This window comes from Pelodiscus sinensis, chromosome 4 (genome assembly GCF_052426305.1).
Source record: "Pelodiscus sinensis isolate ZL-2025 chromosome 4, ASM5242630v1, whole genome shotgun sequence".
NCBI classification, from domain to species: domain Eukaryota; kingdom Metazoa; phylum Chordata; order Testudines; family Trionychidae; genus Pelodiscus; species Pelodiscus sinensis.
This window is the reverse complement of record NC_143055.1, coordinates 21,958,527-21,980,424: the sequence shown is the minus strand read 5'-3', so window position 1 is coordinate 21,980,424 and position 21,898 is coordinate 21,958,527. Positions and strand designations below refer to the sequence as shown.

Sequence of the window (21,898 nt, the reverse complement as noted above, 5' to 3'; positions counted from 1 at the left end):
TAAACCTCATCCCACGAGGAATAACGGGGCTGTCGACAAAGGGCTTTGATGTCGGCAGGGGAGCATCCAGACTAGCGAGCTGAGCTGACAAACAGCTGATCAGCTGTTTGTCGGCTCAGCGCGGCAGCCATGTAAATTTAAATGAAGCCGCGATCATTTAAATCGCGGCTTCATTTGCCTTTGCCTATCTGTCTAATCTACATGGCTCCATTGATGGAGCCATGTAGTCTAGACACAGCCTTAGAGTGATAATGGATGGCAAAATAGACAATGCTGGACAAAATTATACAGAAGACAGGCCCATATTTGGGATCATCAATTCAATGCATCATAGAATAGGAAGATAGTATCAGAGAACCTGATCCAATGAGTTTGGGAATCCAAAAGGTTGGGAAAGTTAAAAGGATGTTGGAGTCTCTCCAAATATTAAAATATCTAGAAAAGAGATTTTTCTCTGTGGAACGATGGGACATGCACAGATTTCCACCAAAGCAGTACATTCTGAACAGTAGCATGTGGCTTCCTCTCATGATGGAGCATAGCCTCGGCTAATGAAAACTGTCATAGCTCCACTGAAGTAAAAAAAAGGTAACATTTACACCAGCTGTAGGGTCTGCTCTTTCTTTCTAGCTGTACAGCTTCTTTAGTATAAAATATTGGTCCAGTTACAATCATTAAATGTCTGTTTAATGATTAACTTTGCAAACACAGGAAGGTTTTTCTTTACCTCTCCATCAGATCTGCCAATGGGTGAGTTCAGAATGAAGTCAGGAGGTGCAATGACATCCACCAAGGCAACTGCATCATCTTTCAACTGTTTAAAAACAAAGAGCATACATTTGGCAGCTCTTCTAGATTTCTATGGTTACCTATGAACAACAAAGCAGCAGTAGAATTGTTTCTGCAAACCACCAGCTAATGGTAACTTAAGACGTTGCACTTTGAAAGATCCACTATCAACACACAGTCTATTCACACAGTCTACTTTTGCCTCTCTTTCACAGCAATTAAAAAAAAAGAAATCAACTCTGTATTTCAGTTTTCCATAATTTACTTAAACACTGTAAGGGTTTGTTTTATTGTAGGCAGTATTGTGCATATCTATACAAACTGATGAACACACAACTCATTCATTTGCATACAGTTTCCAGTTCTTCCTTACAATTCATATCTTGCCCTGTTAAAATGCATGCTAGCTTAAAAAGCTATATGCCAAGAAAAAACCCAGATATTGATGAACTGAGGTGATAGAAAAATAAATACAATTGCACTGCAACTCTCAGGTGTTTTATTGGTAAATGACAAGTGAAATCCAGAGCATGATCTTCCAAGAACTTTTCCTGAAAATAAAATATTAATTTCTCTGAGTGCTTGTAGAATACTCAGGATTTGACCCAATGCTACTAACTTTCTCCCCTTTTATTTTGGGAAGGGCTATTCAATTGCAAATAAGATCTACTGGTAACTGATCTACTGAAGTGCAGAGTAATTTGTATGTCTTTCTTCTGTTACTGGCATGTTCTGTTGCTGTCCATCACACCAGAATGATATTGGAGTCTTACCTTGGAACAAAGCTCCAGAATAGCATTCTCTACGAATCTACCAGGCTGTTCACCTGAAACATATCCACCTGCAAACACATTGACAATGAAATTAAACGGTGAAGCTAGGATTCTATTGATATACTCCTTTTACCAATGGCATGGATTTACACATTTGATCAGTATTTATGAAGATGAAGTACAGCCTCATGTCAGAGTTGTGATGACTTACTCATGAGACAGACTTTAAAAACTCACTGCCTTAGGCACCTGGAACTTTTTATCTGTGTAAGTCAAACAGCTTGTCTGCAGCCACAGGGGGTGTGACTAGGAAAACACACTGCTGTGCTGTGCTGTAACTGCCCAGTTGGGATGCTGAGCCCTAACTGGAAGGAATCTAGTTCAAATCACCCTGTCTGGAAGAGAACTATGTTAAGGTAAATTAAGTATCTTGAGTAGTCCTGTGGCACCTTAGTGACTATCAAAAATATATACAGAATCATGAGCTTTTGTGGGTAAAATGCACTTCCTTTCCAGCTCCTCTGAAGAAGTAGTTTTTCAGCACAAAAGTGCGTTTTGCTCATGACACTATATGTATTTTTTAGTCTCTAAGGTGCCACAGAACTACTTGTTTTTCAAGTTACAGCCTAGCATGGCTACCCCTCTCAGACTAAATATCTTTTAGTTTGCACCAGCAGTGTAAACATGGAACAGCTACAGTACAGCGTGTCAGTGTGCACTGCAGTTCTCTTCCCTGGAGTCTGAACAGCAGGGCCAGGTAGACAGAGTCACACTTATGGTGTGGCTATCTATTATCCCTCCCCCAAGGGCTGGATCTCACAGTCCTTGTGCTATCAGAGCTTAAGCTTTTAGGTTATCTGGAGAGGCTGAGTCTTTTAGAGCCAGAGTTCAATCCCTGCTTCCAACAGCCTACCCAGTAACACTGCATTACACAGGCAATAACTAAATGTTTTAGCCAGGGGGACCAACAGACTTGCTGGACCACTGGACAAGGTGGGAAGCAGTCCTGGTTCCACGTTCCCAGAAGGGGTGGGACGTTGGGCAAAAGGAGTGGGGTGGGCAGCCCTTAGTGCTGCCTGGACCATGCAGAGCCATGCTCCTCCCTCCCACCAGCCCTCAGAGCTGCCCAGAACACAGGGCCTGGGTATTCCAGCCACTGCTTCTGCTACTGAAAACACTGGGCCCCAGGGCAATTGCCCACCCCTCATTGGTGGGCCTGGTTCTAGCATATATTCCAGTCAAGAGTCTCTCTCTGCCTGCCAAAGTGCAATACACTGTATAGAAAAAACAAAGGTTACAACTGAGGCTTTTTAACAAGTGATTCACAATGAATATAGATTTGATCTCACCTTGGTAGAGCACGGCCATATGTTTACTTAAAGACCATAGTCCATACAGAGCACTAAGATGCTTTAGCACAGGCTGGAGCGTAGATGGTGTGTCTGGATCATGAGTGTGTTCATGATACCTTTGTAAGACTGTTTGCTCAATAAAAGCGATGGCTAATGAACGACAATAGTACACCTTAAGAAACAGAAAAGGAGTAAATAATATGTTGACAAACAAAATACCAAAAGGCTAGCTCCTCAGGGGCTATAAAATGGCATAGCAACGTTGAAGTTAATGGATTATGCCGATTTACACCAGTAGACTATCTGGCTCAAACTTTTAATGAATAAACAAAGGTCTCTCTGGGAAGTGCGCACCTAGGGAAGTGTTTTCAAAGTGTGCCTTTCACGTGTCTGATTGGCTAGGGACAATTAGGTTTTTCAGATAAACAAAGGACATATCTATTGGAAATAAGGTCCCTAATTCTCCACCATCTCCCAACTTGTACAGTCTGTCTAGCCGTGCAGAGGCAGGGCGAAACTGATGCATAACATGCTTCCATTCAGATCTGGCAGTATGTCACAACTATTTTGCACAGGCATAAATGACTACAGAACACGGAAGACAGTGAAAAATCAGGCCCAAGGTCCTGTGAATGCTCACTAAGCCCTAACAGAAAATGCAACATAAATTAATATGAATGATACCAGTAGGATTCTATAGAACATATTCTAAAATTTACACTACTGAACAGACAGCTCTCCTTTTACAGATTGTTTTAAACCATCTTATGGAATTTATATCAGGGATATAATTTAATCTCTCTCTCTACATATATATTTAGATTAGAGCATTTGTTTGTCTGTCTGTTCATGAGGCCATCTGTCCATGAATCCATTTGTTCAAAAACTCCTCCTAAACAGTAAGGTGACCATATTTGGTGTGTTGCGTCCTCTTACCCTAAGTTATCCTAACTTAAAGCAAGGTCAGGGTCTTTGTGCTAGGAAAATGGGATGTGCCCGGAATCCAATAGCTAACTCTGAATTTAGATCTGAATGTGATGATCAGAACAGATCTCTTGTCACAATCAATGGTCTCCAATAGCTCTGCTGGAGCCATGAGAATGAATTCCTTTCTTCCTTCCCCACTTCTTTCTACAATACATCCAATCTTGTAGTTCTGCATTGGCCCCTTTAACCTTCTGGCTGGGAATAAATGGACAGGACTCCTTTCTGAGCCTATTAACCCTGCTCAGCCAGCATGAGACATCACAGATGAGTGATACAAAACACACTCTCCCTGCTACCCTGGCTGTCTTCAGTGAACTTTCAGCTTATAACAGGTCAGGAATCTATGCCAAATCTCCCACAGTATGACCGAGCACTAGATCATTTCTCTGCCAAGGGGCTGACAGAAAGTGCTTCTTCACACCCTGCAAAGCTCTCCAAAGCTCCAGTATGCTAATCATTTTCAGATGGATTTAATGCACCTTATTTATAAGAAAAACTCTCCCCTGTGCTGCACAAGCATTGTAGGGAGGGAAGGGGCCTAATGAATAAAAGGATGAAGCAGGGCAGGGTGCCTCTATATTGTTCCACAAAGAATGGCTCTTAACACACTTGGCCATGCACCACAGTTCCAAAGGGGAATAGTCACAGGGAAATAGACTGTACCAGATGCAATCCTAGTTGTATTTACACAGTTGTCAGCAGTAAGTGCCAGCCAGGGAACATGTTGTTCACAATCTGAAACAGACCCTGCAAAGTATACATCTTCTTTGAAGATGTTGCTCTGATGAAGGCTCTGATGGTGGTTACATCCACATACCAGCATGAAGACAGGTTGTCTCTATTGGACACAGAGTTGAGTGTTTCTTGTGAGTTTTCAATGTACTTTTCAGCAAGGTGAGTAAGATCTCCAGGGAAGCTGAACCCCCTCAGGAGTGACAAATGCCAAATATTCTCAGCTCCGGGTTCCAGCCAGTTTTGCCCAGAGGACAGAGATGCATGGTGAGGTGCTGCATCCTTCAATTTAGAACCATGCCCTCCTTGGCTGTTAGAATCTTGTTGGGGGACAGTGGATCCACTAGTAGTAGACTGTCAATGTTTCCTTTTCAGTTTCCAGTACTGTCAGTCTGGTATCTTTCATGAGTGCTATGCATTTAAATTATAGACATTAGAGATGGAAAAGACCTATTAGATCATCTAGTCAATCTACCTGCCAGAGCAGGATTCTTTCCTACAGTATGTAATTGGCCACAAGAGCAGCATAATAAGCAGATGTAGACGTACTAATCAGGAGCTACAGAAGATTCAATAGTAGTAGTTGTAATATACAGAAGGGGAGTTTAAAATTAAAGATTAATTTAAAGATATTACACAACTATGACTGCACTGTTCTGAGGGAAACTTTTCTGAAAGATTTAGGAGTGACAGAAGGATAAAAGAAACAAGATGTGGCAAACTTACATAAAAATATATGGTAAAAAAAGGTAAATTGAATATATCGTTACCTGACTGTTGTTTCTTGCTTCAAAATCACTACTCCCAGACTCTTTCTCATGGCTCAACTTCAGGACACTTTCTCGGAGCAGGTAACAAACCAGCCATTTATAGGCAGCTAGTGGAACTGTAAGACAGAAGACAATTTACAGGTGTTAAAGAGAGAAAAAGTGAAATGCTGCTAGGAATCACAATCAGAATATGCTTTTATGCTAAACTTATGTTATTTGGGATGGACACTGGATTCCTGTTTGAGGCTTATGCAAATCAAAAAAACTCTCTGGCAGCCATTGCATCACAAACATTCAAACAGCGTTGGGCAGTGTTACCTTTTGGACAAGAACCTTTCAGGGTCACCTAGGCACCTCAGGAAATGGTTCTCTTCTCTCTGAGCTGACACTTAACCAAGGCTTCCGCATAGTCTGATGGGACAGTGTTGCTGAAGGTGTTGGGGTTGATTCTCCCTTGTGGCAGAGTTCTGCTAATTGCAGGACAGAGAAAAGGCTGTGAGGGAGCCAGTTGTGACCCCCTGCTCCTCTGCAACCTGATCCTAGCACAAGGAGTGGCTCTAATGTACCTCACTGATATAAGGTCCCTCAATGATTTATGCCCCTGGAGAGCAGGCATAGCAAAGCTCCACTCTGCCATGACCCTTCCCTGCTTCCTGCCTCTGCCCTCCTTCCTATGACACTTCGGAGGTGGGTGTGGGCAGCTTTCACAGGAGGAGGCTATGCTATTTCCACCCACTTGAGGCCACTTGAGATTTTTTCTTTGCTAGAGGAATGCTCTGTTGGCAACCCACTGCTACAAAACTACAACTGTACTGCCTGACTGTGGGGCAAAGTGGCTGCAGCGTACTGGAGAATCCTGACCACTGTCTGAAATAAGAAAAAACAAGGTCTTGGCCACATTTATTCATTACAAGTCTCATGACACTTTTTACAAGAAGGGGTTGTTTCCTGTAACAGATTCAAGTTTTCTATTCGTTATTTATATTTTGCCTCCTTATAGGTTCAGAGATGTAAGGTGTGTTCTCTTCCCATTTTAAGGCTCAATCCCGCAAGGTATTAAGTATCTCCTGACAGTACAATGGACACTGAAGAAAGCCAACACTTTCTGGGTTGAGCTCCTTAACAATTGTGGTGTGATGGTGCATGGCACTAAACTGTTGCTATATTCCACACACCTATGGCTGTATTTCAGTGGCAAATGAAGTAACCACTTTGTATATGAGCATGTTACATATTTAAAGCCCTCTGAGTTTACTAAGGAAGCAGGTACCATGGTACATCTGGATGTGTTTAATGTTGATAAAAAAAGAAGACTGAGGGGATATCTGATAACTGTCTTCAAATATGTTAAGGGCTGTTATAAAGAGCTTGATGATCAATCGTTCTCCATTTCCACTGAAGGTAGGACAAGTAGTAATAAGCTTAATCTGCAGTGAAGGATATTTAGATTAGATATTAGGAAAAAAAAAACTAACTGTAAGTATGGTTAAGTACTGAAATAAAAGCTTGCAAGGGAAAGTTGTGGAATCCCAGGCATTGGAGGCTTTTAAGAACAGGTTAGAAATATACCTGTCAGGAATGGTGTAGGTACACTGCCCTTACTTCAGCTTGGGAAAATGGCCTAGGTAAACTCTCAAGGTCCTTTCTAGCTCTATATTTCTATAATTTTGTTTGTGATCCTTGGCTAAATCCTGGTGCTCTCAATGTTAGGCATTGACTTAGTCCAGTACTATTAAATGACTTATAATAGAAAATTAATACACACGAATTGATACAGGGTTTTTTCAACTCTGATTTGGCTGCTTTGGTAGGTAGTAAAGAGACAAAAATGTGCTTAGTTGTTGTTAGTTTGTGCTGTCCAGCATTTCACAAGTTTGAGATTTACCACAAAGCAAAGCAAATAATTATTTCAGCACATTTTGAAGTTTTTGTCATAACTACTGAGGCATTATCTCAGTTGGCACTCGCATCATTACCAAGACTGCAGTAATCACAGCATTTCTTCATTCAATTAGCTGAGCACTGAAGCAGTTATTTGGATTCCAGGAAACAAGCAGATTGCATCTTAATGACATCTATAAATTAAGGTTAAATTTCTACCCACAAGTAGTTCTCAGTTTCATAGACTCACTTTTGTCTTAAATCTCCATATAGATCTAATTACCTCTAATTTCCCCCTGGTGGCAAATCTGAGTAAATAGCAGCAATAAGATCGTGGGAATGGCATGTAATGTCTCTCTCAATTTGATTATAGCAGAGAAAACCAAGACAATTGCTGAGGTTTTTCTCTCACTGTTTCTCCATTTTTTTCACCCAACCCAAAGACAATTACTATACAGTGACATACTTCAAAACTGGACAATTTTGTCTGTACATATTGTATTATTCAAAATGTTGCCTTACTCAACACTGTTCTAACAAACATGCACTCTCCTTATAAAGTTACTTCAACACCCCAAGCTAATAACATCAAACAGAGATCTGTCCCATATAAGAGTGTCTGGCCTTGTGTAGACTTCACAGTTCTATTAAAAAAACCCTCAGGTTTCATAGATAAAAGAGTCTTGTACACACATCAATGATCCTCCTACGGATTTAACACCCCAGCTATACCAACACAATGAAATCACCTTGACTAGTGGTACAGAGCTTCTTATGACAAAGTGAGAGCAACACAGTGTCAGTGTGAACCAGTGGTTGGCAACCTGTGGCCCTTAGGGGTTCTATGAGTGGCCCTAGGACTGTTTTTTACTGTTGCCCTGGCACAGGGTGGCCAGATTCTGCTGGTTTGTGGACGTGTAGTTTTTTTCCTGCTGGTATCACAAAAGTGGCACACGCTTAAAGGGCATGTGCAATAAGGTGCATGCTGATTGATCCACAAATTGTAGGTATGCAAGTAGAGTTAGCAAAACTATCCTATTCTGAGAGACGATCTTGGTTATGACAATACTGCAGCCCACTGAGATGAGAGAGGGCCACTTATGTATTTTATTTGACATCAGGAAGGGGGGTTAGGGAGGGGTAAGTGGAAGGACATGAGGGAGGAATGAGGCACAAGCCCCCCAGTTGGCAGCTATCCTCCAGACCATGGAGGCTCTTAGTGCTTCTCAGGGTGGAAGCTCTCCCGCAGGGCCTCCTGGATACTGATAGCCCCCCGATGGACCTCCCGGATGGCAGCCTGCAGAAAGTGCAGCCAGGCTCGCAGCAACGCATCCAAGAGAATCCCCAGAGTGCCCAAGGGCAGCTCTGGCTCCATGTTGCAGAGTGCTGTGGTGTCCCGAGTGAGGGCAACCAGAGCATACAGAGACAAAATGCTTTGCTGTCCCTCGAGGTAGACAAGCAAGCAGGGAAACCTGAGAATTGGCTGTCGGGGGGGGGGGGGGGGGAAGGCAATTCAGAGTCCACTCAGTGTGGATGCGCTATTTTGAAATAGCAAAATGCTATTTCGAAATGCATTTTGTGTGTAGGTGCGTGTAAATGTGCACAAATGTGTACCCCCCCGGTCGTCCTTCCCGGAGCACATCCCTGTGTTCCCACCACCACACCCAGCGTCCTCTCGCATCCAAGTTTGATCTAGTCTTTGGCCTTTAGGTACCTGCTTCGCAACAGCATTGTCTGCTCCGCCTACCATTCGCCCCAGCTGCACCGTGGAGAGAGGGCAGTCCAGGCCCGCCCCCTCTCACGGACCCCAGCCCAGGGCCCTAAGAACATGGACTCTGCTGCAGTCTGGTCCGGCTGGTGGGGCGTCCCGCCATAACGCACCAGGCCACGTGCTCTCTTTGCCCACCCTGGGCGACTTCCTCTCTCTGCGGCTGGCGTCATCACCAGCACCTTCTCCCTCAAGGAGTGACTCCTCTCTGCTCACCTCCTTGCTTTGGGTCCCATCCACCATGGGTCCCGCTCGAGGAGTCTCTCACCTCCTTTCCCCCCCTTCTTCCCGCCTCCCTTCCGGGTTGATGGTGTATGTTGCAACCCGACATTGCCCCGCCCCCGCGACGCTCCATAGGGGTAGGGTCCAGGGTGCGCACAGGGGTGTGCCGGTGCGGCGGCGAGCGAGCAGCTGCCGCACTGCCGGTATTCCGCCCCCCAGCGCCACCAAACAGGTGGCGATCGGCGGGGTCAGAGTGCGGGGCGTTTCTGACCCGTCACAGCGCATTATTTCGAAATAAGCTATTTCGAAATAACACTGGGTTAGACATACCCTTAGGAAGGTGTTTCACAATTACAGCTGGACTCACACAGCCTGAGAGCGTCACTTCAGAGAATGTTGCTTGGTACCATGTACCGTGTAAGAAATGGAAATCTGTATATAGCGGTTTAATTAAAAAAAGTCTTAGAAATACAATTCTTTATTTGTTTATTACACTCAGTGGTTACAAAAAATATATACACAGTGGCCACTGGCACAGATGCACACTACAATTAATGCTCAGCCAGGAATCATCAGAAGGGCAGTCAGTACCAAGCAATGCCTGCCTGACACTAAAGTGGGTGTAGATGTAGATAGGCTGGAGGGTAGGGGTAGGGACCAGAGTGACCTAGACAAATTGGAGAACTGGGACAAAAGAAATCTAATGAGGTTCAACAAAGAGAAGTACACAGTCCTGCCCTTAGAATGGAAGAACTGCTATAGGCTGGGGACCGACTGGTTAATTAGCAGTTCTGCAGAAAAAGACCAGAGGATTACAGTAGACAGAATCTTCATATGAATCAACAGTGTGCCCTTGTTGCTATGAAAGCTAACTGCATATTCAGCTGCATATGGAGACGAATAGGAGCCAGCAGATTGAGGGATGTGATTATTCTCCTCTATTTGGCACTGGTGAGGCCACATCTGGAGTACTGCATCCAGTTTCAGGTCCCCGATGACAGAAAGATGTGAACAAATTGGAGAATCCAGGGGAGGGCAACAAAAATGACTAGGAGCTGGGACACATGACCTATGAGCAGAGATTGAGAGAACTGGGCTTATTTAGTTTTCAGGAGAGAAGAGTGAGGGGGGATTTGATAGCAGCTTTCAACTACCTGAAGGGAGTTTCCAATGAGAATGGAGAGAGGCTGTTCTCAGTGGTGACAGATGACAGAACAAGGAGCCATGGTCTGAAGTTGCAGTGTGGGAGATCTAGAGTGGATATTAGGAAAAACTATTTCATTAGGAGGGTGGAGCAGATGACATCCTGAGGTCTATTCCAATCCTAATCTTCCATGATTCTATGACTACTGAAAGACAGAGCGGCTCATTATCAAAATGTTGTTTCAAAGCCTCCCTGATTCAAATAAGCCCCTCTAGAGTTCCTCTAATAGCCCAGATGTCTGATTGCTCAAAATCAGCTGCAAGGGGATCCACCTCAATGCTCCACTCCTGAGGAAACTTTCACAGAGGCTGCTATGACCATGGGAATAGTTTCCAACCTGATTCTAATTTGCCAAAAAGCCAGCACCAGCGACCCTTTATTCTGCCAAGTGAACAGTCATTTTGCAACTAGTCAGTTTATAGTTGAAGTGCTCCTTCATGCTGTCAAGGTTTCCGATGTAAGGCTTTAAGAGCCATGGGACTAAGGGTTAGAATGGAACTCCCAGGGTCACTATCAGCATTTCCACATTTGTCTGGAAAAGAAAGTCCCTGCATGCAGCTTTCATGCTGCACAGGCCAGCGCTCCTGGAGAAGTATGTATCGTGCACCTTCCACGACCTTATTAATGTTAGTGAAATGATCCCAGTGATCCTCTAGCACCTGCTCCAATCCAAGATGGCCTGTGGCCTAAATTGAGATATACATGCCATCACCTCAGTTAGAGAATCCCATTGTCACAAAGTCATCCACTGTGTCCTGCACACTGTCCAGATTCACAGTCCATCATAGAAGGAGACGATCAATGGCCCTGCACACCTGTATCACTACAGTCCCCATGATGGACTTCCCAATTCCAAAATGATTTGCGACTGATGAAAGCAGTTTGGAGTTGCCAGCTTCCGTATAGCAACCGCCACACACTTTTTCCACTGTTAGAGCAGCTCTCCTTTTGGAGTCCCTATGCTATAGAGTAGGGATGAACCCTGCACAGAGTTTAAAGAAGGTGGCTTTGTGCATATGAAAGTTCTGCAGCCACTGCTCATCATCCCATATCTGCATCACAATCTGATCCCACCACTCAATGCTTGTTTCCCTAGCCCAGTAGCAATGACCCACCATGTGCAGCTGCTCCGTGAATACCAACATCAGTCTTGAGTTGTTTCTTTCCATGGCACACATGAAATACTGCAAGATCAGCCATATTGTGTTCACTTATTACTAGACCGGTGAGCAGGGCAGGATCCTTGCTTTCAGGCAGTGATGGCAGACACTAAGGGGCAGTTGAAAAATGGCCCAAAATGAAATTGGAAGACCTTGGAATTATGGGAAGGACTCCCAGAACTCCAAGTGGGAGAGACTCCCAGAACTCCAAGTGGGAGAAAGTGGTGATTTACCCAGAGTGCATTGCTCGCTCTCTCAGTGCTAGAGCACCAACTGTGGACCCACTCTGTTGACATAAGGAATGTTGTATGAACATACACAGGCAAGGTAATTACAGCATTTTATGTTCACTGACATTACTTACGTTGTCTTAACTCTGTAGTATAAACATGGCCTCTCTCTTAAAAACAATACAATAGCAGAGGACAAATACCAATAAAACACAACTTTAGAGGAACAAGAATAACACTCTACTCAAAGAATACACACAAGCCAATATTGCATGAGACCATTCTGTCCAGAAATTCCATGTTAGAATTCAGTTTCCACATTTTGTGCCAATGAGACATATTAAGAAATGAAAATTGTGTCCCTAATAAATTGCCACGTGCATCGCACAAAAAACATAAATAAATAGCAAAATGCAATTTGATGGATAATATAAGAAGTGATAGTTGAACTGCAAAAAGCATTGGCTCAGGTGAGCATTCAAACTTCAGTTGCCAGTCAGCTTATCAGATCTAGAGCGGGATACATACTGCAGAAAACTTTGTAAATTTTTAATAGAATCTTTAACTTTTTGAAAAATACCAACTCTATACATGGCTGAAAATGGCAAATATTTCTGCCAAATAATCATCAACAATTTGGAAATTTTAAACCAGCTCAGTCTGACTCCTTTTTCTGTCTAGAAAGCAGGCTGCAAGGACATGGTACTTCTCATGGTCAGCCAGGTCACATGCACAGCACCTGTGGCTGCTTTGGAAATCTAAAGAGTTGCGTGAAAGTAGCAATAAAAACACCAACAGATCAAATTAAGTAACATTTTAATCTGACTTAATTTAACATCCCTAGTTCTCTTGCAATGAGAGTTCTCTCTCTCCACACATACCATAATAAATACCAGAGGAAAAACATTGTTTTTTAGGGATCATAGAATCATGATTCTATTACTAAATGACCCCGCAAGGGTCATCTAGTCTTACTCTGTCAAGATACAGGCTGTTGTGTCTAAAACAGGGGTGGGGAACCTCTTTTGGGTAGGGGGCCATTGACCCATAGAAAAATTAGTTGGGGGCCGCACACAAGTGAGAAGCAAGGTGAAAAGTCTCTGACTGAGAAGGAAAAGGCCCGACGTTCCCCACCCCTGGTCTAAAAAGATGTGCCTTAGTCTGAGCTCACTTGAATACTGTGAGTTTGGAAGCTTGGCTAAAATTCCTAAGGCTTCTAGGTAAGCTGGTTGTTTACAAAAGATGATGGAAAAAATGCAGAGCAGAGAAAGAGAAGAAAAATCAGCTGGGAGTGGGACAATAAATCTAGCTACTTTTACTGAGAAAACAGAAAAGGGCTACCTGAGGAGTCCATGCAATCTTCAATGCTAGAGGCTGTGAATTTCTGGCCAAGAATATGATTGTAGTCTTCCAAAAAGTTTACTGATCCAAGAGGGGATGCAATAGGAGCTTTATCTGGAATACCAATGATAATGCTTTGTTACAAAGTCAGTGTTGGACTATTTTGAGGTAAAACACTATCCTAGAGGCTAGGTTTACTCTTTCTTGATTGGCCAGGTGTAGAAATATTAAGCCAAAATATTAAGTTTATTACTACCCAGGGTGAATAAGTGCTGAGGTGCTGACCTGGCTCATTGGCTGACCTGACTAGCTCCCACTGGAGTGAAGACTGTAGATTCAATACCCATGAATGGGTTTCCTACACCTGGAAGATCTTTGCCAGAATCTGTGCCAGCAATTTGTCCTGTGATCTTGTATCCAGACAACAACAAAATGCTATAATTATAATTATTAAGTTAGACTACACATTCTGCCACCTATACTCTCAGCACTTAGCACCACAGTTCAATTGGAATTAACAACAGGTCAGATAATATTTAATGCATAAAAGCATGGAAGAGATAGATAACCTTTAGATTATTTTTTGAGGACCAAATAACAGACTTTCTGTGCAGATAGCTTCCATTGATTTCTAGTGAATTTGGGAGTTTGAGTCCCCAGCATCAGATCCTAAATTACTTATTATTAATTTTTCAACAACTACCTGCTTACAAACATGCAAACAACTAGCTATCATAAGGTCCAGACACTGTGATGACTGATATAACAGAAATATATATATAGAGATCAATACATTTCATTATGAAGATACCTAGCCTGTTATTTATGTCCTACAAATTATGATTATATAAATACATACTGTTAGTATTAAATTACCTCCTAATGTTGTTACCAATCACTACTTAGTTCAGAACAAGATAGAATGCTGCACACTGACCTTGGTGTTTAGCATTCACCCAGCCCAGTAAATAGTTGCTGGTTTGCTGAAGCAGAACATTATTGTCTCCTTCATATGTGCAGTTTGGGTCATTGTCATTTCGAATGTCACCTAGACGATTCACTTTTAAAAGAAAAGTCACAAATTTTAATACATAATATAACTCAATCATTATACAAACATGGGTCAAAAGAACTTGGCAACAATTATGTTGTGGCTATAAGAAAAAGATATTAGAGTCAATTTCCAATACAATACAATTATTCTTACCAAAAAGATGTCCCTGAAAAGTTACTCTTTGTTTAAAAAATTAAATATACTGGGGCAAAAGCATGACATCCACTTTAAGAGTGCAAGCTTCATGTACAAAATCTGCATCTGTATTTCTCAACCTTCAAAGGCAGTCTGGATAGCTGCAGCTCTAACTGCTTAATGGTCCATGTAAATATTCCGCTTTGCATCTGAAATTAATTTTGTGGGTGCAGATTCAGCCTGTGCAAATTGGATTTGTGAGACACTGTACATCCAAGTAGCACCCTGGAAACCCCATATTCATGGCTATCATAAGAGCATGATATATTTTATACAAAGTATGCTTTGGGAGGTATCATTTAACATTAAAATGTTGAATATTAACATCCTGCTGAATTGTATATGCTATCATTGTATGTGAAGTTATGAAGTACTGCACTGCGTGTGTCACTGAAACAAGCTGTGAAGCAAGTAACAACAAAGGAACAACTGTCACAGGCTAGATAGAACAATACACTCTTCCAGAGGCTTCTCAGAGAGGGCAGGTATGCAATGAGAGCTCCCGAATGCAAACCTCACAGCAAGTATCTTTCCAGCAGATGGAAGAAAGGGACAGTGACAGCATCGCTTGGCAGCTCTTCTCCTGTATCTGGGAGAGCATCTGGAAGAGTGTGAAGTGGGGAGACTGGTGCCCTGCTGGGAAAGGAATCCAGCCTGCAAATTAAGAACTGAGAGCTGCTGGTAACATCTATTAGGGTGAGAAAAGCTATTTGATTCAGATCTCACAGAGGCCATGTCTACACACAAAAAGCATACAGCTGTACTGATATAGCCGTGGTGCTGTAAGAGTTCTTGTGTAGCTGCATTGTGCTGACAGGAAAGAGTTCCTCTGTCGATATAAAAAAGCCAGCTTGATGAGAAGCAGTAGCTATGATGGTGTGAGAGTGTGTCCCATCGAAAAAGCACTTGTGCACATGAGCACTTAAGTGTTCAAAGCTTGAGTTGCTCCTGAGGATTTTTTTTCACAACCCTGATTGACACAAGTTTTCCTGAAATAGGTGCTAGTGTAGCATGTAGTCCATTAAAGTTAAAAATAGAAACTCAGTCTAAATTCTATTTCTTATGTAACAAAATTTGATCTCTATGTCTGCTACTTATAATCACTGCAAATCTATCATTCTGTAGTTAAATCTGTAAGAGACAACCCGGGCTGGAGAGTTAAAGGAGCATAACAACCCCACAGCTTCAGGTATCGTCACAATCTATAAAAAGGCCAAAGTCCTTTTGAAAACTTACTGCCACTGGCACACACATCTGTTCCTAGCAGAAACTGTGAGAAATATGAACAATCGTTTACTGACTCTATCTATTCACAAGTAGTCCTGTGGCACCTGAAAGACTAACAAAAATAGATATGGTATCATGAGTTTTCATGGGCAAAACTTACTTTATCAGATGATGAGAAAGCTCATGATACTATATGTATTTTTGTTAGTCTCTAGGGGTATGTCTACACTACCCCGCTAGTTTGAACTAGTGGGGTAATGTAGGCATACCGCAATTGCAAATGAAGCCCGGGATTTGAATTTCCCGGGCTTCATTTGCATAAGCGGGGCGCCGCCATTTTTAAATCCCCGCTCGTTCGAACCCCGTGCCGCGTGGCTACACGCGGCACGAACTAGGTAGTTCGAACTAGGCTTCCTAGTTCGAACTACCGTTACTCCTCGTGGAATGAGGAGTAACGGTAGTTCGAACTAGGAAGCCTAGTTCGAACTACCTAGTTCGTGCCGCGCGTAGCCACGCGGCACGGGGTTCAAACGAGCGGGGATTTAAAAATGGCGGCGCCCCGCTTATGCAAATGAAGCCCGGGAAATTAAAATCCCGGGCTTCATTTGCAATTGCGGTACGCCTACATTACCCTCCTATTTCGAAATAGGAGGGTAGTGTAGACATACCCTAAGGTACCAAAAGACGACTTGCTGTTTTTAAAGCTACAGACAGACATGACTACCCCTCTGAGACTTTGTATCTATTCAGCAATTTGTAACTTACTGGCCAGGTAACCATGTCCTCCGCAAGCTTCTCGACACTCTTGGGCCGCTTCCTGGGCAGTCCAGGAGGCTAGTGGCTTACCACCAGTAGACAAGGCATGAATCTCACGTCCAAGTTCTGCCTTTGTAAAAAAAAATGAGCTAATGGTAAATAATTTTTTTTTTTTAAAACAAAACAAGCTCAAGAGTAAACACAAAACACTAAGGGTGAAATTGATCCATGTGACTGCGACAGCCTTGGCCAAGACCACAGATTGACCTATGTACTAAAAGCATGAAAACCTCCTGAACTAAAGAGCCAGGAGGAGACACATAATTCACACATTTAACTTGGTCTGCACAAAGCCTGAATATTTAAGTGAGACTGAAATGGTAAACATTCACTATGCAGACCGTGACACACTACCATAAGTTATTACAAAAATAATTCTATTTACATAAAGATAATTTAAACAAATTATATTGCACATATGCAAGTCATGAGTCAGGCCCTATATAGGTGCAGAGATACCAAAATATTTCCTTTAAAAAGATTACCAAGAAACTCATTGTACTGCTTTCTCATCCAACATTTAATAAATGTTAGTATTTTGCAGTTAAATTATTTCAAATGTATTAACCTGGACTGCAAACTTGAGCTTGACTCTCATAAGCCAGAATGATATCTTTTCAGAAAGTCTCTTGCAGCATCAATTTCAATTGACCAAACCTAAATCTTCATTAAGGCAATGCACAGGTGGATGAGGTAATATCTTTCACTGAACCAACTTTGGCTGGTAAAGGAGACAAGCTGTTAAGCATACACAAAACTCTTCTTCAGGTCTGGGAAAGGTCTCCTATAGGTCACAATACAAACTAGAACTAATTGTTAAGTATAACCAAGTCATGCATATTGTAAGAGACCAATGAAGATGCAGTGACTGTCATTACTTAGGCCTCTACTCAAGAAGAACATCTGTTCAGGAGAGCACATGAACATATACTTAAATCCCACAGAAATCAACAGAACATAAACCAATTATAAAAATTATTTGCTTTCCTGGCCCTAAACCCTAGCATCTCCCTCTCCGTTTCTGAGCCACTTGCGTATATAAGTCTCTGGTTTAATAATCAGAAGTCTGCTGCATTGAAAACCTGAGATGCAAATAAATGGATATTTATAAACATCTTACTTGTCTTGGACTTTTATCCTTCATCAGAAGACCTATGTGAAATTCTATGAAGTTCATGAACAAAGACTTGGCGAAATGGTCTAAGGCATATGTAGCTGCCAGATAGGGAAGTAGGCGCCATTGCTGGAATAAAAATGAAATCTGCTTAAGGGAAGGTTGGAATAACGCATTATTAGGAGTTTTCTAAGGAAACTAAGAATCATTATGGTATATTTTTTCAGTTTATAGAAAACTACCATATTTTAACTTCAATTTTCAATTTATTAAGTGCTTCCCCCCCAATAATTTCAATTTATTAAGTGCTTCCCTACCCTAACCAATTACACACTATATTGTTTGTGGTTATGTTCCATGTGTAACTAGTGTGAGACAGGAGACACTTTTCCTTTTTCACAAAAATCTGATATTTAAAAAAAAGATAAAAAATCCCAACCCAAATCCAGACAAGTCAACTTAGCATAAATTTTTTAAAAAAGGTCAATTGAAACAAACAATTAAATGTTTTGATTTTTTTCTACAATTAGCTTAAATTTGAAAATGACAAATCATTCTGAATCAGAAAAATAAAACTGGGGGAGAGGGTTATGTTTCAAAATTAATTTTGGCAACTTCTATATTTCTTTGGATTGAGAAATTTGTTGAAATCAACCCTCTCCTGTGAACAGTTTTTTGACAAATTGGCATTTTCCAATATTTTGTTAAAAAATCCCCAACAGCTCTGTTTGGCCTTTAAATCAGTAAAGAAAATGAGCCCTCTTCACAGAAATACTGTTGGTGAAACTATCCAAGTTCATGTTTTTTTTAAATTTTTGCTAAACATCAAATTAAAACAGCACAGTAGTTCAATGTAATTCTTTGCAGCCAGAGACTTTTTTATCCTATGTTTGTACAACTCCTGACTTGGGCTACAGCAATACACATAATTATTTCTATATTTTCAAAGGGTAATAAAGCGAAAAAAGGTAAAACTGTGAACATGATCATGAACTGTATACTGATAAAACAAATGATAATGCAAAGGGCATTCTTATCATTCATTTTAATACCCACAATGTGGTAGGCAACGTTTACACACAAACGTCCTACCTCAAAAAGCTTGCAATTGAAGATGAGAAGCCAAATCAAAAGGTGAGAAAGATAAATATAATCAAAAGATGCACAGGTGTTATATAAATAATGTACTTCTTGTTTATTAAATAACGTATATAGGTTAAGCCTGCAGTGCAGCTATGCTGATTTATAGCAGCTGAGGATCTGGCTTTATATTTGAATACATTCCATAAATTTGAATTAAATGCCATTTTACAGATTTAGTTTATACCTGCATTTGGTATTCCAGGACTGGTATTTCTTCTTCATCTGTTGGTCCAAACTGACGGCGTGTGGCTGAGAAGCGAATGGCTATTGATAAGGCAAGCTTTAAATTAACCACAGACATGCCTATGATCATAACTCTACCACTGGACAAAGCCCCAAGAGAAGCACCAAACCGTTGCTTGAGATCCTGAGGGAATAAAAGACACACTAAATGGGCAGGTTCATTCCACAGCTTCATAACTGCACTTCCTGCAATAGCAGAATCCTAGTATTTATGTCAAACATTACACTTTCAAGGCTCACTCATGGTGTGAGCATGGACTTTAATGACACATGCATGGCTAAAACCTCATTCAGTTCTGAAACTGTAAGGAAGCAATTAATAGATGTGAAAAAAATACAAACAAGTTCTTTGTAGTATATTTGATAAATTGGTTTCATTGCACAGACAGTTAATTTCATACCTTAAATGAACTAACGTACACCCCCTCTGCTGTGACATCTCCTGTTCTGTTCAAGATATTTTCTTTAGGTATCCTGACATTGTGAAACATAGCAAATCTGTTCAAGTAAATATACAAATATATTAATAATAAAATAGGAAGATGCATCACATGCTTGGGGTATATGCACTAAGAATGTTAGCTATCGGGTAATAGACAGTTAACTAACTACATGAATTCTTAGTGGTTAGTCTCCTAATCTATAGTCCCGCAGGTGGGGCTGACAGCCAGAGCAGTCTGGCCCCACTCCTGCAGAGCCCCCTGCCACCCTGTGCTGCTGCCTCTGTATCAGAGGCAGCAGTGTGGGGTGCCAGGCGGGAACCAGTCTGAGAGAGGAACCAGTTTAAAAACCAGCTCCTTATGCAGAACAGCTGCCTGCTGCCCCACACTGCTACCTCTGATACAGATGCAGCTGTGTGGGGTAGCAGCAGCCTCTGTCTGTGGGGGCCCGAGCTCTCTGCGGACAGAGGCTGCTGGGTCTGGGGGGAGGGAGCGAGCAGGGGGGGCTGCTCTGGCAGCAGACTCTGTCCACTGCTTCCCCCCTCGTTGCTGCCTCTGATACAGAGGCAGCCAGGAGGGAGGGGAGGTGGATGTGAGTAGTCATCTAGATTAGGCTTATCAGTTAGTCAACTAATCAACTACTCACTTACATCCCTAATATGCACGGACTACCATAATAAATTAGTGACTGAATGAAGACCTCATGCACTTCAGTGAGAATATAGATCTTGATGTAAGTTTACTCTTTTTTTTTTATCATATGCTAAATTTGTTTTGTTTTTCGAAATAAATACGATGCCTCCAGGAAAGACCCTCACTGACTGCGCCTGCATTTTCTTTCTGATGAGTCATTCCAGCCAACAATAACATGATTGTCCTTAAAAGAGATTTTGCAGAAAGAAGAGCAATGAGAGGAAGGACGGTCTTATGGTTAAGACACTAGACATGGACTTATGCAAGCTATGTCACTCTGTGCCTTTGTTTCTCTCTTTCCCATTCTGAGCCTCAGTTTCCCATGAAGACTTTGTCTGCTTTATTTTGAGTCAGATTCTTATACTCATATTCATGCCAAATCATTTGTTACTCCACAAATAAAAACATTGACCTGAATGGCTCACTGGCGATGTAAAGTACTGTTCAATATAAATACGGAAATCAGAACCTGCTTGTGAGTTGTACATTCTTTGGGGCAGGATTGGTCTATTATTATGTGTTTGTACAATCCTTAGTACAACATGGCTCTGAATTTGATCAAATATCAACAAGAACCATGTAGAATCAACACAGTGAAAGGGAACAGGGAAAAGGCATTATTTGTACAGAAGCTCCAGCTATGATTTTTGCTCACTAACGTGATGTAGCATCTTAAAAAGAAATAAGCAGGAAAACCTTTTCTTAAGTTGTGGCACCCAACAAGTAATGTTGTTAGAAGCTGCATTAACAGGCAGAATGTCCTGCGTACACATATTTTCAGAAAATGGTGTACTAGTATTTCAGCCAAATGGACACTAAAGACTGGCATGGTACCATCACATCAGCTCCATTTCTGAGTATCCCAGCATCTAACATTGCTTGAAAATCTGTGGTAATAATCAAAGCGAATTCCTTATGCTTGCCAATACAGGCAAATATATTTAATAGTGTGCAAGAGAGCCAGGTCTTTCACATCAATAAATTATATAAGCTTTACAATGCTCCATGTACTTTAGAAATATGAGTAGTTTCCACGGAAACATATCTGCATACTGTATTTATTCTGCCTCATAAACACAGGACATTTTTTGATCGAATGATATATACTCACACAAATGGTTGAAATCTGCAGTGAAACTGAGCATCAGATTCTTGCAACCCTTACTCTGCATACAGACCCACTGAGTTTCGTGGGCCTACTCATAGAGTATGGTACTACTCAATAAACTTAAGAGTGCTGGAGTCTAGCACAATATTTACAGAAATCTGTTTTGGGATCTTCTATAAAAATATTTTTTTTAAAGAGAAAGGACATTTTGGTTATATGCAACCCTTCACTCTCCCCAGCCTCAAGCTAAAAAAATTCCAACAGCCTGTCCCCTCTTAATATCTGTTAGCTACGAAGTGTATACACTAGTTACAACTGAGCATTCCTGTGATACTAAGGTCTCCTCTTGTAAGTATTTACTGAGGGGTTGTAGTGCTTACTACTGGGAGCTGTCCAGTTGAAGTGAATGACAGCTACCTCCGTAGCAATTTCCCTGGAGAAGACTGTAACCTGCGTTGTAAACAGAGGTTCTTAATACCTCTTACTTCCCTATGTGGGGTACCCACATTCTTTATGCAAGCATAAGAGGCAGGGTAGATTCTAGAGGGCAACAGCTAGTTTCCAGCCACACAGGTGGGCAGGGAGTTGGCAAAACATAAATAAAATCATCTGAGATAGTTGAGACAATGTCAGGGATGGACTCATTCAGTCCAGTT

The 21,898-nt window shown here is 41.7% G+C and overlaps 1 protein-coding gene across 4 annotated transcripts in view; it reads right to left on the bottom strand.

Annotated features, from left to right (window-relative positions):
* ACOX3 (acyl-CoA oxidase 3, pristanoyl) overlaps positions 1 to 21,898 on the bottom strand; it is a 63,379-nt gene that overhangs the window by 9,790 nt on the left and 31,691 nt on the right. For 3 of the 4 annotated variants that reach the window (XM_075930812.2, XM_006128241.5, XM_075930815.2), the window contains 10 exons: positions 19,403 to 19,499; positions 18,943 to 19,125; positions 17,622 to 17,744; positions 16,451 to 16,571; positions 14,147 to 14,269; positions 13,210 to 13,323; positions 5,404 to 5,519; positions 2,912 to 3,086; positions 1,563 to 1,630; positions 728 to 814 (listed from right to left, as the gene is read on the bottom strand). In XM_075930812.2, the coding sequence (XP_075786927.2) occupies positions 728 to 814; positions 1,563 to 1,630; positions 2,912 to 3,086; positions 5,404 to 5,519; positions 13,210 to 13,323; positions 14,147 to 14,269; positions 16,451 to 16,571; positions 17,622 to 17,744; positions 18,943 to 19,125; positions 19,403 to 19,499 (1,207 nt within the window). The remainder of the gene's footprint in view (positions 1 to 727; positions 815 to 1,562; positions 1,631 to 2,911; positions 3,087 to 5,403; positions 5,520 to 13,209; positions 13,324 to 14,146; positions 14,270 to 16,450; positions 16,572 to 17,621; positions 17,745 to 18,942; positions 19,126 to 19,402; positions 19,500 to 21,898) is intronic. The other variant, XM_089777788.1, reaches the window with a different exon arrangement.